Raw genomic sequence first — 13589 nt, forward strand, 5'->3', positions numbered from 1 at the left:
AACATCCAACAATGAAACATTTTCTGACACTCGACCTCCCTCTCCACAATGGTCACTAACTCTCGTCTTCAAACAGCTTACCAAAGCTCCTTTTGAGCCATTAACTACAACTGACTTAAGACTCCTCACCTTTAAAACAGCTTTTCTCATAGCCATCACCTCAGCTCAGCGAGCTAGTGAATTGGGAGCTTTAAGCTATGACTACCCTTATCTACAATGTTTTTCCTGATAAGGTGAAGTTATTCATGGACATTTCTTTCCTCCTCAAAATTGTCTGTCAATTTAATCTTTCCCAGCTGATTGTCCTTCCTTCATTTTTTCCGTCACCTTCTTCAAACCAAGAAAAAAAAATACTCCATACTTGTATGTTGTATGTCAGAAGAACTCTTTCTTTTATCTCCAATGTACCCAATCTTTTAGACAGTTCTCGTCTCTTCATAAGCCATCAGCTACCTACAAAAGGCCATCAAGCCATCCCAAGCTCCCTCTAGATGGGTCGCCTCTACCATTCATTTGGCTTATCAACTTGCTCGACAACCAGTCCTTAGAGTGGTTCGCCCTCGCTCCACCAGGGCAGTGGCAGCCTCTACAGCCTTTCTCCACAGCGTACCGCTTCCAGACGTCTGTGTCTCTGCCACTTGGGCACAGCCGTCCACGTTTATCCATCATTATAGACTTGACCTCCGGCAGAAGTCTGATGCAGCATTTGGACATGCTATTCTATGCTCTAACTTGGTGTGACACCCTGCCTCTAGGTAAGACAGCGTATTAGTCACCCAGGGTGTGATTCACAGAGGCCACAAAGAGGTTACCCACTTGTAATTGTAGTTCTTCGAGTGGACCTCTCTGATTCGCACATCCTGCCTGTCCTCCCCGTCACGCCATTGTTTGCTTACTATTAAGCAGCGCTTGACACAACTGAAAGGGGATGCTTGGCACTAAGGTACTTATATGGCTGGGGAGGGGCATATTCTAATGTGTTCATTGGTACCGCAGAAGCTCTAGAATCTTCCAATGAGGCTCTGCGCAGGCGCAATTCACCAGGGTGTGGATCACAGAGGTCCACTCGAAGAACTACAATTGCAGGTGGGTAACCTGTCATTTTGAAACAGTCCCCTATCCTCATGGGCTAAAGGAACTTAGGTGGTAAATTTTTTTTAATAAAAATTAATATATATTTTTTAAAAAAATTAGAGTTGGGGGATAGAAGGGCTCCAACAGCCCTTGGAGGCCACACTTTGCTCATCTCTGCTGTACCTTCTTGTAGAGGAAGTATGAATCATCTGTCTCTGGAAGACACACACACACACACACCGCAGAAGTACATATACGGCAAAGGAAGCATAAATTACTCTTTCTTCTTCTTTCTTATAACTCTTTGGGGCACTTTCTGTTAATAGAGAATTCTAATATTGGCCTAGTCCTGGTCTCACAATTTCCACTGTCCTTCAATGGATTTATTTTGTTTACTTCTCCCTCCAATAATTAAAAACCAAAAAAAAAAAAAAAAAAAAAGGCTGAGGCAGAAGAAGCTCCGTCTTTAGAACTACACGCGGAGGAAGCCCCAAGTGAACCCGCTGCGGCGGCTGCGGCTGCTATTACTGAGCCAGAAGCACAGCCTGTAGAGGCAGCTGATGAGCCAGCATCTGAAGCAGTGGTGAGTGACTGGTGCTCATGTGCCCTCACACTTTTGACATTGCTATACACGTCACATTTCATCCATTTTGTTCATTTTTATCTTCATGGGGTTTTAGAACTAGGGCGTACAAATGTCCTGTCTTAGCAAAGCAGCCACCTCTGCAGGGACCATACATGGGGCAGTAAGAGTATTGGGCATGGCTCCTAAATTCCAGCCCCATCCTAAACATGAGTTGTCCATGGGATTATGACTCTGACTTTTAATATGGAGAGAACACACTTCTGGCTGAGAGTGATGTGATTATTAATAGCTTCATGTTGAAAAGGTGACCCATTGGGGATCTGTTGGACACAATGTAGTTGTATTTTTACTGTAAAGAAAATACAGTGGTGCCTTGAATAGCGATGTTAATGCTTTCCGCAAAAAACATCGCTATTGGATTTCATCGCTATTAGAAATGCGGTTTCCCATTGAAATGCATTGAAAGCCGGCTAATCCGTTCCAATTGAAATGAATTGCCATCGCTAATGGAAAATCTCCATAGGAAACATCGCTATTCAAAACACGGTTCCCCCATTGAAATGCATTGAAACCTATTCAATGCATCTCAGTGGGGGAGTTTTTTTATCTAAAGGAGGGAAACCGAGAAGGGGGAAGAGTTGGTGGTGCCGGGGAAGCTGCAACAGCTGTTGCTTGAAAGGGGGTCATGGCGGATCACTCCCGAAAAGCAGGATCTGGCCCGAAGAGGCAGCCGGGCTGGGTGCGTCGCTGGTTTGCCTTCCGCCGCCCAGCCAAGGCACCTCCCAGCCTCTTATTCCCCAGCCGAGCTCGATGATTTGGGTCCGTGCGTCACTGGCCGAGTGCAGTTGGCACTTATCTGGAGGCGGGAAAGGGCCAGGGGCGCCCATACACCAAGTGGGGTGGGGGGAGAGCGGCGGCGATGTGCCGAGCAGGGGCTGGCTAGTCTTGCTGCCAGCCAAACACGATCGGCGCTTATCTGGAGGCAGGGAAGGGTGCAGACTGTTGGCCAGTGAGCTTGCCGTCCAGGATGCCCATACACCAAGTGGGGCGGGGGGAAGAGCGGCAGCAGCACGCCGAGCAGGGGCTGGCTGGTCTTGCCGCCGGCAGCGCCTCAGAAGCCTGGTGGCTGGGGATTCCCCCCAGTATCGGTCTTGGCAGCCCAGCCCCATCCCGTCCGCGTGATTTCAGCCCGCGTCCAGGGGAGGACGAGGCAGGTGGGAAGGGCTCGCCTGTGGCTTGGCCACAGGGCCGGCCAGCCCGCCTGCCCGCCTACTCACCTGTCAGCGCACACAGCGCTGTTTAAACCATTGCTACTCAAAAATCGCCCATAGGAAACATCGCTATTCAAAGCGAAAAAAAGCCCCAAAAAACTCATCGCTATTCGGTTTTGTCGTTAATAGAAGCACTCACTATTCGAGGCACCACTGTACTATAATTAGAGGTTGTTCCTTGTGACAAGTGTTTGTAGAGAATCAACCTAACAGTGCAATCTTACATCTACTTTAAGTAAATAGGTTCAATAGGGTCTTTTAGAAAAGTGTGCATCGTATTGCAACCTTTGTTGTTACTGATGGCAGTAACTGATGGCATAAACCTTAGTGGCAGAAAAATGGGTGAATAATTTAGTCTGGAAAATTGGTGTTCAGTGGTGAGACTTTGGAATAACTTCTGAAATAATGGGACTTTGGTCTAGAACAACTGTACCAGACTTTATTACATTGTGATTGTTCATGGCTACGTGTTGTATTTTCAGGATGTATGTGCTTGACTGTCCTTGGAGAACTAAGTGCTCAGGTGAAAATTACAAGCTTAAAGTGCTTAGTCAGTATCTACTAATGTCTGTGTGGCTTCGCTACAACTTCTGAGTTAATGTTTTCAATTGAACTGCACGCAGGGGTCTCAAACATGCAGCCTGGGGGCCATTTGCAGCCCACTGGATGATAGTTTGCGGCCCCCGTCTTGCCTGCCCCCCCAAAGTGCCCACAGGTCCTCTGCTGTCAAGAGTAAAAAAAGAAAAACAACTCGCCTTGCTCGCCAGCTCTTTTCCAAGACAGCGCCTCTTGCACCCTCCATCCGGAACTGCAGTCTGCCAGCCAGCCCACCTGTCTGCCGACTGGCAGGCTGCAGTTCCTGAAGGAGGGCGCAAGAGGCGCTGTCTTGGGGGAGAGCTGGTGAGTGAGGTGCACTGCCAGCCCTTTTCCCCGAGTGCCTGAGCTGCTGCTGAGCGATGCCTGAGAGCGGAGCTCACTCCTGGCCCATCCTCAAAGAGCACCTCCAACAGCACCGCCAACAGCAGCTGCCGCCACCATCTCTTCCAGGGAAGCGTCGTGGTGGCTCTCTCTCTCTTGGCACCCCCAGCACCAGCCCAGCTTTCTCCTCCTCCTTTTCGTCCTGCTTCAGCCACCTCAGCTCTGGAGGCTGCCAGGGCTCGCCCCGCAAAGTTTGCTCCTCTGTCGTGGTGGGGGTAGCTGCTGCTGCTGCTGAGTGCGCTTTTTTTTTTAGGGGGGGCCCTCAGAGGAAGGTTGCTGGACCTCCATGTGTGTGTGTGTGTTTGTGCATGTGCGCGTGCCTGCAAACACCTGTGGGGGCGCCCCATTATGTTTAATTTCATGGGTACCGATGGGGGCTTTTCTCCTTTGCAAGGTGATTCTGTGAGGGTTTTAAAAAATTTTATATTGTGCCCTCCCCCCCGCTAGGCGGTTGCTGGCGCTCCCTCCCTTCTCCACTTCTTCATCCTGCTGCTGCTGGTGGTGGTAGTGAAGAAGGAGCAGGAGGGGGTCATGGCTGGCGAGGAGGGCTCGCATGCCCCTCCTCCTCCTCCTCGGAGCCCCAGCCAGGCTAAGGAAACTCCTGGCCGGCTTCCTCAGGCTCTTGCTCCGCTTGCCGGAAAACCTGATGCGGCCCAGCCTCACCCAGACTCTGCCTCCAGCGGCCCCCAGGTAAATTGAGTTTGAGACCCCTGAACTACAGTAATCCCACTAGATAATAAGTCTTGAGAGAATTTCATTTCTCTTGATGTTTTTCATAAGAGACTAAAAGGTCATCTTCTGAAGGGACTTCAAATATAGATCAAGTTGCTCATTTGTTCTAGAGGAGTTGTTTAATTCCCTGTGGACTTCACAACTTTAGATCCGTTTGCTCTTGGCAAGGCTTCCAGCTGGCTTCAAAATATTGCTGTCTTACCTTTGTGAATTAAAGCAACCTTTCTGCTTCATCCTTCCATGATGGTGAAATGTATTAGCATCAGAAATGTTTTGTAGAGTCATTGATCTGAAAGGGTTTTCTTCTTTCTCATGTGCACACACTTCTCTCTCTCTCTCTCTCTGTCACACACACATACTCAATGTCTCTTGATCTCCCTGCCTCCACACACCCCACACATAGAGGCTGAAGTTACTGAAGGTAGTTTTGATGGTTACCATTTGAAATGGAGTTTGGATGGGAAAGCTCATAACATGGTGATGCACCGCTATACTGCATGTTTTTAAGTGCTATTTTCGCAGAGGTGGTTGATTTGCAGAGCTTTTGCTTTCCGTAGCAGTCATGTGGAACCATAGCAATTTTGCTTTATACTGAATCAGGCGATTGGTTGACTCATCTCTTAGATGTCAGTCTTTCCCTGCCCCATCAGGGTATATTAGGGATAGAATTTGGGACCTTCTACATGCAAAGCATCTGTTCTTCTACAGACCCAAAGCAGTTCTCAGAGGTGGCTCCTAGACACCCCCTTCAAACTTAGAGAGATGCTTTTTCTGATCTGTGCTGGGAAATAAAGTCTTTCTTGTCTGGCTTAGGAGGTGCTAGCATTTCACATGTATTTTATAATATGTTGGCACTACATATGATCATGCGTTTTGTTGAGGTATTTCTGCAATTAACTCAGATGTGGAAATTAAATGAGAATAGCCCAGGGCCTCAGCTGTCACATCTCTGAAAGGGAATTGCTGACATAAATTGTTGGGGGCAGGGGTAGTTATATAACACTAATTTTTAACAGGATAAATCTGTGAGAAGTTTCCATAGGAACAGCGGTTCTTTGCAGTTTAGTAGTTCTGGTATTCGATGATTTTTTTAACAGTTCTGTATTAAAAATAGTATATAACAGTGTTCTATACATGAAAAAAAAGATTTTTGTGTTATGTGCCATCAAGTTGTTTCCAGGTTATGGCAACCCTGTGAAATAATAACCTCAACCATTGTGCTCAGATCTTGCAAGCATAAGACCATGGAAACCCAGGTTAGCTTTAAGTAAAATCTGTGGAATGTTATTTCTGGAATTTGGAAAGATGGAATTACAGCCCTAATTCTGAGAATTGCTTCAGTTCAAATATCTGATATATTTCTGTATTCATGCACAGACTTTGATGGGCTGTTTTCCAGATGTGTTCCAAAAACATTGGGGATGATTGCTGACTAAGGGTTTCTCCAAAAAGCAGAGGTCAACCATGCCTAACTAAGCCCTATGATTTGACTGAATAAACTAGATACATGCTTAGCTTTTTTCAGTTGAAATCAATGAAACGATAGCATTAGGTTGAAATGTAGTTTTTTCTGTGGGTCCTCTGTATCCCAAATAACGAGGGCTGTAGTGTTAATGCACATGCTTGGGACTAAACGCCACTGAACACAATGAAATTCCTTCTCAGCAACTAGATGCACAAACAGCACATCATTAGCTCATCATGGCAGCTTTCACAGATAGTTCTGAATGGATACTGGCTTTTATGTTCGAATGTGTTCTGTTAGAATTCAAAAGTTACAACTAGAGATGGGAACTTACCATGGTTTGGTGGTTCAACGCAATGCAGATCAGGCCTGCTGGTGTTGCGCTGGTGCCCTGGATCCTGCTGTCTGCCTCCTCAGAAGCAGCCCCACCCGCCTCTGCCTCCTTTGAATGGGAGCCTGTGCAATAACCTGCAGGTCCAATCCACCACACTGTGCTGAACTGCCAGATTGCAGAAAGTGCTCATCTCTAGTTACAGCAATTCTCTCAGGGTCATAACACATTTATAGTATTCACAATCTTTGACCATAGCTCCTAAGTGTTTGCCACCATACATTCAAGTATGGAAATAGCTCCATTCATTATTTAATAAACAGCTTCCTAGTTCCTGAGATTGTTGATGATACATTTGTTACTTCAGATGATACATTTAACATGTTTTTAAAAAAGAGATGCTCTTTCAAGTCATGAAAGATGTCTTTATCTTGTATTTAGTGTGTGTTGTTTTTGTGATCAGTCAGTGCAAGGTATGTACTGGCTTAATTTGCTAATCTGATTGCTGAAGCATGCATCGCTGAAGAAATCTGAGAGGGGGAAACAAGATAATCACATGAAATAAGCAGTCTCCTTAATGACTAGTTTGACCATTAGTTGACAGCATCAGTTTCAAAGAGCTAGGGTGAAACTTTTAGCAGCCTTTTGGCTGAGATCAAGTGTGTTGCTTGCATGTAGAAACAAGTGACAGGCATGGATACCCTGCAGACCACACCCACAATTTTTAGTGTACCCTCCCAGATGCAAAGGTCTGTATTTAGGGCTTTGTCAACACTTGTGAATCAACTTTCAGAGTTCTTCTGATATGAGGCTTTTCAGAACATTCTTACAGAGTCCAATACAGATGTTTGAACTCAGCAAATGAAGCTCTGGAATGCTTTATGGCCCACAGCAACCTGTAAAGGTGGTGCCTTCCCATGTCCCCATTCCCAGCAGATAAATGCCTGTGTATAGTTCAGGTCACTGAATTTTTTCTTTTTGCAGTCACTGGCCTTTAGGTTCCATTAAAAAGCAGGAGAAAGCCCTACCAGTTTGTACATATGGTATTAATATGAAGATAACTGAGAAAACTGTTTTTGTAAAACAGACATCTTACGTTTCCTTGCAACATCATAAACTACCATTATCAGTAACATAATGAATGAATGTTGTACTGTTTTCTCATTGCAGAGCTTCCATTATTTTGCCTTTGACATGACAGCTTTTCAGTATGCTTCTCTACCATCTGGACCACTTGCTTATTATGTTTTGGCTGTCATCTTCCCATTTTCATGCAGTTCTTTTAACAATACTGGTATTTCTCTCATAAAAAGCCTGACATAAATGTTAAAATAATGTTTTTGATTTTATCAAGGATGCTATAGAATCAGGGATAGAGGAGACACCAGACCATACTGAGAAAGCGTGTGAGGTATGTATGAACAGTTGAGAAAGTGCAGCAGGGAGAATGCTTTATTGTATCTGGAGAAGAGTTGAATTCTTGTTTCTTTAATCTCCAGCCAAGGGTAAAGCACTTTAATATTCTGATAAAATTTAGTACAGGAGCATGTAACTTCTGTTTCTCTCGAGTGTTTTAGTTTGGCTGGTTGTGCTCTTAGTTTCCACCTGATCACAAACTTCTTTTCATATGTACCTAAATATTATGGGCAGTTATATAGTTCCATGACACCTGTATTCCAAAGCAGAATTGACAATACTAGGTTAGTATCCTATTCATTAATGCAGTGACCTGCTGCAGTTTCACAGACCACAGTCTTCTATAAATATGATGCTGAATATTTACTATAGTATTTGTTGTATGCAGATATCAAGGAGGCACCTTACTTTGGGGACACACACAGGAAATGGCTGTGCCCTCCCCTTAAGGCATCGACTCAGTATATAAAGTGGTTTGCATGGGCATGAGATACTTCTCTATATGCAGATTTCTCAATACAGTGGTACCTCGCAAGACGATTACCCCGCAAAATGACGAATCCGCATGACAATGAGGTTTTGCGATCGCCATTGCGCTTCGCAAAAGTGTTTCCTATGGGTGATTTTCGCTATACGATGTTTCAGTCCATGCTTCGCAAGACTGTTTTTTTTTTCCGGGGCCAATGCTGCGCAAGACGATTTTGACAGCAAGGTCCGCAACTCGCAAAATGGCTTCCCTATGGGCAATTTTTGCAAAACAACTATTTTCCCCATTGGGACGCATTACATGGATTTCAATGCATTCCAATGGGGAAACGCTTTTCGCAAGACGATGTTTTCGCTAAACAGCGATTTCAATGGAACAGATTAACATCATCTTGCGGGGCACCACTGTATTGTATACAACTTCCAATTGTCTGAGCTGGAGCCTTGGTCTCTAAATTGCATGATAAAGAGATGATACATTTCATGTGCTGCCATTTTGTAGGAAGCAGGCATAGCCAGTTGGCAGCCCATGAGCAAAATGTGGTCAACAAAACCACTTTATTCAGCTTCTTGTGCTTTCAGCACCAACAAATTTTGACTTGAGATTCTTGTAATTCTTATGCATTTTCAGTTTTTCATAAGAAAATTATATTCGTTACATCCCTTTTGCTTTGTGTATTCTCCAGCCAAGAATTGCTTGGTTGAGGATGATGGCCCATAATAGTGTCCTGATAATCTCTGAACAGTAAAATATATTTCAGCTACTTTCTGGAGAACCCTGTAGTCCAGAAAATACAGAAATGGACAACCTCTATATTAATATTGAAACAAGTTTTCAACGTAGAAGCTTTCTATAAGAAATAATGCACAGAGTCAGACAAATTGTGTAAAGGGGGGGGGAGAGATAGCAGGGCCACCCCAAGCTGTTTTGCTGTCTGAAGCAAAACAAAAAACAAAACAAAAAACCCAAGGTGATTCCCCTCCCATCCTACCCTGGAAAGCTGAGCACAAAGAAAGTTGGATCTTTTTTCAACACTTGCCAATGAAACGTCCTTTACTCCACCCAAAGGTAGCTGGCTAGTCTGAGCAGTGCAAGAAAACCATAGACCAACAGATTTATTCCCTGGTTACCTGCCAAGCCTCTCTACTGTTCACTGCTTGCCAGCTGAGGTGGCTGCCTCACTCAGCTTAATAATAGACTTAGCTCTATGAAAGTTTGTGACACATTAAACTTTATTTGATGCTCCTTTCTACTCACCTTCCCCAGCAGATCTAGAATTTTTCTGACCCTTTCACTTCTCAGACAAAATACACAGAACTGAATCAGCACCAGGCCTTGGAGGTGTGAAGCTCTTTCTTTCCAAAAGCTTTTGGCACGCTGCAATGTAGAGTATAACCAAAAGGATCTATATGAAGAATATTTGTTTTTTGTTTTTAATTTCTTTAGTTACAGATGGATTCTGTGATTGGTCCTACTGAAGAAATGGGTGTTGATGTCACTCCTGTACCTGAAGGTAGCGTAGCTGCTGTTGTTGCTGAAAGTGACATACCTCACACTGAAGAAAAGGCAGATGAATCTCAGGTAAAGCCCAAGAGCAGCCCCTCCCCAACTTATTTCACCATAATCCTATTGGCAATATACAACTGTAATCAACATTATTCAACCCCCATTGCAAATCAGAATTATTGTCAAACTTTACATACTTTCAGCTGTTTTCAATGAACAAATCAAACAAAAGCTATTGAAATAGCTCAACACAATTAATGCTTCAAGTGGTTTCCCCAAATTCAATTGAAAATGTAACTGGAATCCTGCAATCTCAACATTATTCAATCATTTCATGGCAAGCATCTTTAGTACTTAGTAGAGCACCTTTTTGCTGTTATGACCTGCTGCAAATGAGATGCATAGCCAGCCACCAGCTCTGGTAGCATTCCTGAAGAATCTTAGGCCATTCCTCATGACCAATGGTCTGAAGTTCAGTAATATTCTTGGGTTTGTATGCTGCAACTGCCTTCTTCAAATCCCACCAGAGATTTTCTATGGGGTTCAAGTAAGGTGACTAATGGCCACTGTAGAATTTTCCAGGACTACTTCTGCAACCAAGCCTTGGTGGAATTTAAGGTATGCTTGGGATCATTGTCCTGTTGGAAGGTCCAAAGATGCCCACGTTTCAGCTTCCCCACAGAAGGCATGATGTTTTCTCCTAGGATTTCCTAATACTTCAATGAATCCATCTTGCCTTCCACACACTGCAGGTTTCCAGTGTCAGAGGATGCAAAGCAGCCCGAGCATCACCAGCCCACCATACTTAACTGTAGGCAGAGTGGTCTTTCCAGCATAGGCTTCATTCTTGTTCCTCTGTTCCGCTGATCCATCAGGCAGAAAAGTTCATTTTTTAAAATCCACTCCACAGAGCAGAATCCCAAAACTTCTGTGGCTTATTTATATGGTTTTGAGAATTTTGGAGCAGACTTTTCTTGTGCTTTTGGGTCAGCAGTGGTGTACATCTTGGGAGTTCTGGCATGGAAACTTTCTGTGTTTAGTACTGTATGCGCCTTACTGTACAAACAGAAACCTCAGTGCCTGTTGCCACCAAGTGTTCCTACAGGGCTTTGGCAGTCACTCAAAAGTTTTATCAACCTGCCTTCTTAAAAATCTCATTGTAGCCGTTGATAGCTTTCTTTTTCTGGCTTAAATTTCTTCTTTCTTCCAGGTACTGTAACCCCCGTTCGTTTTAACTTTGAGCTTGCGAACTATGCTTCCAATGTTATCTCTAAGAACATTCAGTACCTTCACTATCTTTTTTTATCCTGTTCCTTGCTTGTGAAGGGCGATGATCTCGTAACTTTTTGGACCACTCTTTTGACTTAGTCACATTTCTAACATGAAGTCAAACGTGACAGTCACCCAACCCCTAGCCAGTTCAGGCATTTCATGTGTTCGTCGTATTGTGCTATTTCAATTGCTTGATTTCTTCATTGCAAGCAGCTGAAAGTCTGTAAATTTTGACAATAAACTTGATTTGTAATGGGGTTGAATAATTTTTATTACAACTGTACCTGTGTGCGGATGAAACTATGTATGTCGCAGCAAATTGCTACTAATAAACAAGGTGCTGCTTGTATTCTTGGTCTCATGCCCTTTTGCACAACAGGAGTGCAACTGGTACCTTAACTAATAACAAGACACCGCTGTGACTTACACAATTTCATTTAATGCACAGACATATTGCCAATAGGATTCTGGCCTTTTAATAATAGGAAACCGTAATTGTACCAACCCCTACCAAATTGAGACAATTTCAGATGGCAGGGGTTGCCAAAAATAACTGGGGGTGGCGGCGATTAGAGGAGGAGCTGAAAATTATCTTTAACATCCCAGCAATACCACATACAGTAATTCCCAGGTTTCTCTGGGAAAGAGAAACAGTTAAACCAGTCCGTCTTCATGTGAATTTGTGCACTGCAATGGTGTATTTGATTGAGATCCTCTTCCAGAATGTCAACAAACCTTCAAACTTTTGTCTCCTCCCATTTTATCTCCCAAAGGAAAACCTCAGCAACATCCCTTCAGTGGTAATAGAGCCTGCATCAAACAATGAAGGGGATGGAGAAGATCATGAGGTTATAGTGAATGAATCTAAAGATGCTGTGGAAGATACTGGCACTCAGGACACTGAAGCTGGTGAACCATTAGAGGCTACAAATGAGCCAAAAATAATCAAAGAAGTCCAGCCTGCATCTTCTGAGGAACAGCCTGTTTCAGCAGATGATTGCATGCCACCTGGCTTCCTCTTTAAGGTTTAAGCATTTATTATTTATACTTTACTTTGATGCCGCATCACCATACACAGACTACAAAGCACTGTGTATCACCTCTCATGTTTTTAAGATATTCTGAGGAGGAGCCTTCTCATTCCTACCACTCTCAAATTCATTTAATGAGGAAACAAGAGAGGGCCTTTTCAGTGGTTACTTCTAGATTATGGAATGCACTCCTTTAAGAAGCCATGTTGCCCCCCCTTCCTCTTGTCTTTTGTTCAACAGGCTGGCTTTTAACTGATTTGTTATAGAGGCATTAAGGTGAGACATTATGGAATGGTAGTCGTTTCAGGGTTATGTTTTTTAAACAGTGATTTTGAATATAATTATGTAATAGTATTGTAATATTTTACCATTTTTAATGTTTTTAAAATGTTTTAACTGATTTTACAAACAAAGATTGTCCACTAATTGTAAGGTAAGTAATCTGAGAAAGATTGGTAGTGGTCTTTTAAGTTACTGTTTGCTGTCTTCCAGAGAGCCACTGTTTGGGCCCTTGGTCTTTGTAGTTCCCACCTTTTCTTTGGTAGTTGCTTCATGGCAAAGTAGAATGTGACTAGACTGAATAAGGGTGAAGGGGTCCTTCTGCAGTTCCAATTTAATCTTGGTGGGACAGCAGTCCTCCCCAATTGAACAATTGACTGACTATTGAGTGCTGCTTCCTGCCAGAGGATGAACTTCCCTGCAAAGAAGTGTGGAGTGCTGCCTGTTGATCAAGGTGACCGTAAGACAGATAGTCCCTTTTTTGGGGGTACACAATTTACATCAGCGAGATGCAAAATCTCTTTAATAGTACAAAACTGTAAGACAATTATGATGATTAAAACACAATCTACATTCTTACAGCATACCTATTAAGAGATACCAGATGTCTGCAATAACAAGATTAGAAAAGGATGGCAAATTCCCTATAGTCTGCATCTTGGAAAGGTTACTTTTAAGGACTACAGTAGTCATACTAGCTGGGAAATCTTGGAAGTAATTTGTCCCGAGCTCTTCTGTGCCCACTGTATCCAAAAACATGGAGCCAAGTAAGAAGTGTGTTATCCTTCTGGAGATTTCTATGCAAAGTGTCATGCTACGTGATAGGTGCGTTCACGTATCCCAAAGGTGAGCCTAATTGTACCTGACCACACTCACTAGTCAGGTATTGACCTGCACATACAGTAACACTTGCTTTTAGGCACCGATCATCATCTTCTGGAATGGACAGAGAAGGGACTGAAAAGGAAAGGACATATGTTTGAGAACATACGCTCAAATCCAATGCCATCTACTTTCTCTGCTTCGTAGGTCGAAGCTCTACATGACTTTGAGGCAGCCAACAGTGATGAGCTGAACTTGGTGCGAGGCGATATTGTACTAGTAGTCCCATCTGAAGCAGCTGCTGATCAGGTGAGAGCAAAACACATTTACTTCGCCGCA

At 43.7% G+C, this 13589-nt stretch overlaps 1 protein-coding gene across 6 annotated transcripts in view; it reads left to right on the forward strand.

Annotated features, from left to right (window-relative positions):
* Positions 1-13589, forward strand: part of AMPH (amphiphysin) — a 199937-nt gene that overhangs the window by 184558 nt on the left and 1790 nt on the right. For 4 of the 6 annotated variants that reach the window (XM_073003773.2, XM_073003769.2, XM_073003772.2 and 1 more), the window contains 5 exons: positions 1517-1657; positions 7792-7848; positions 9787-9921; positions 11892-12143; positions 13458-13559. In XM_073003773.2, the coding sequence (XP_072859874.2) occupies positions 1517-1657; positions 7792-7848; positions 9787-9921; positions 11892-12143; positions 13458-13559 (687 nt within the window). The remainder of the gene's footprint in view (positions 1-1516; positions 1658-7791; positions 7849-9786; positions 9922-11891; positions 12144-13457; positions 13560-13589) is intronic. The other 2 variants (XM_073003771.2, XM_073003774.2) reach the window with 1 other exon arrangement.

The sequence above is a fragment of the Pogona vitticeps genome, chromosome 6 (assembly GCF_051106095.1).
Source record: "Pogona vitticeps strain Pit_001003342236 chromosome 6, PviZW2.1, whole genome shotgun sequence".
Classification (NCBI taxonomy): Eukaryota; Metazoa; Chordata; class Lepidosauria; order Squamata; family Agamidae; genus Pogona; species Pogona vitticeps.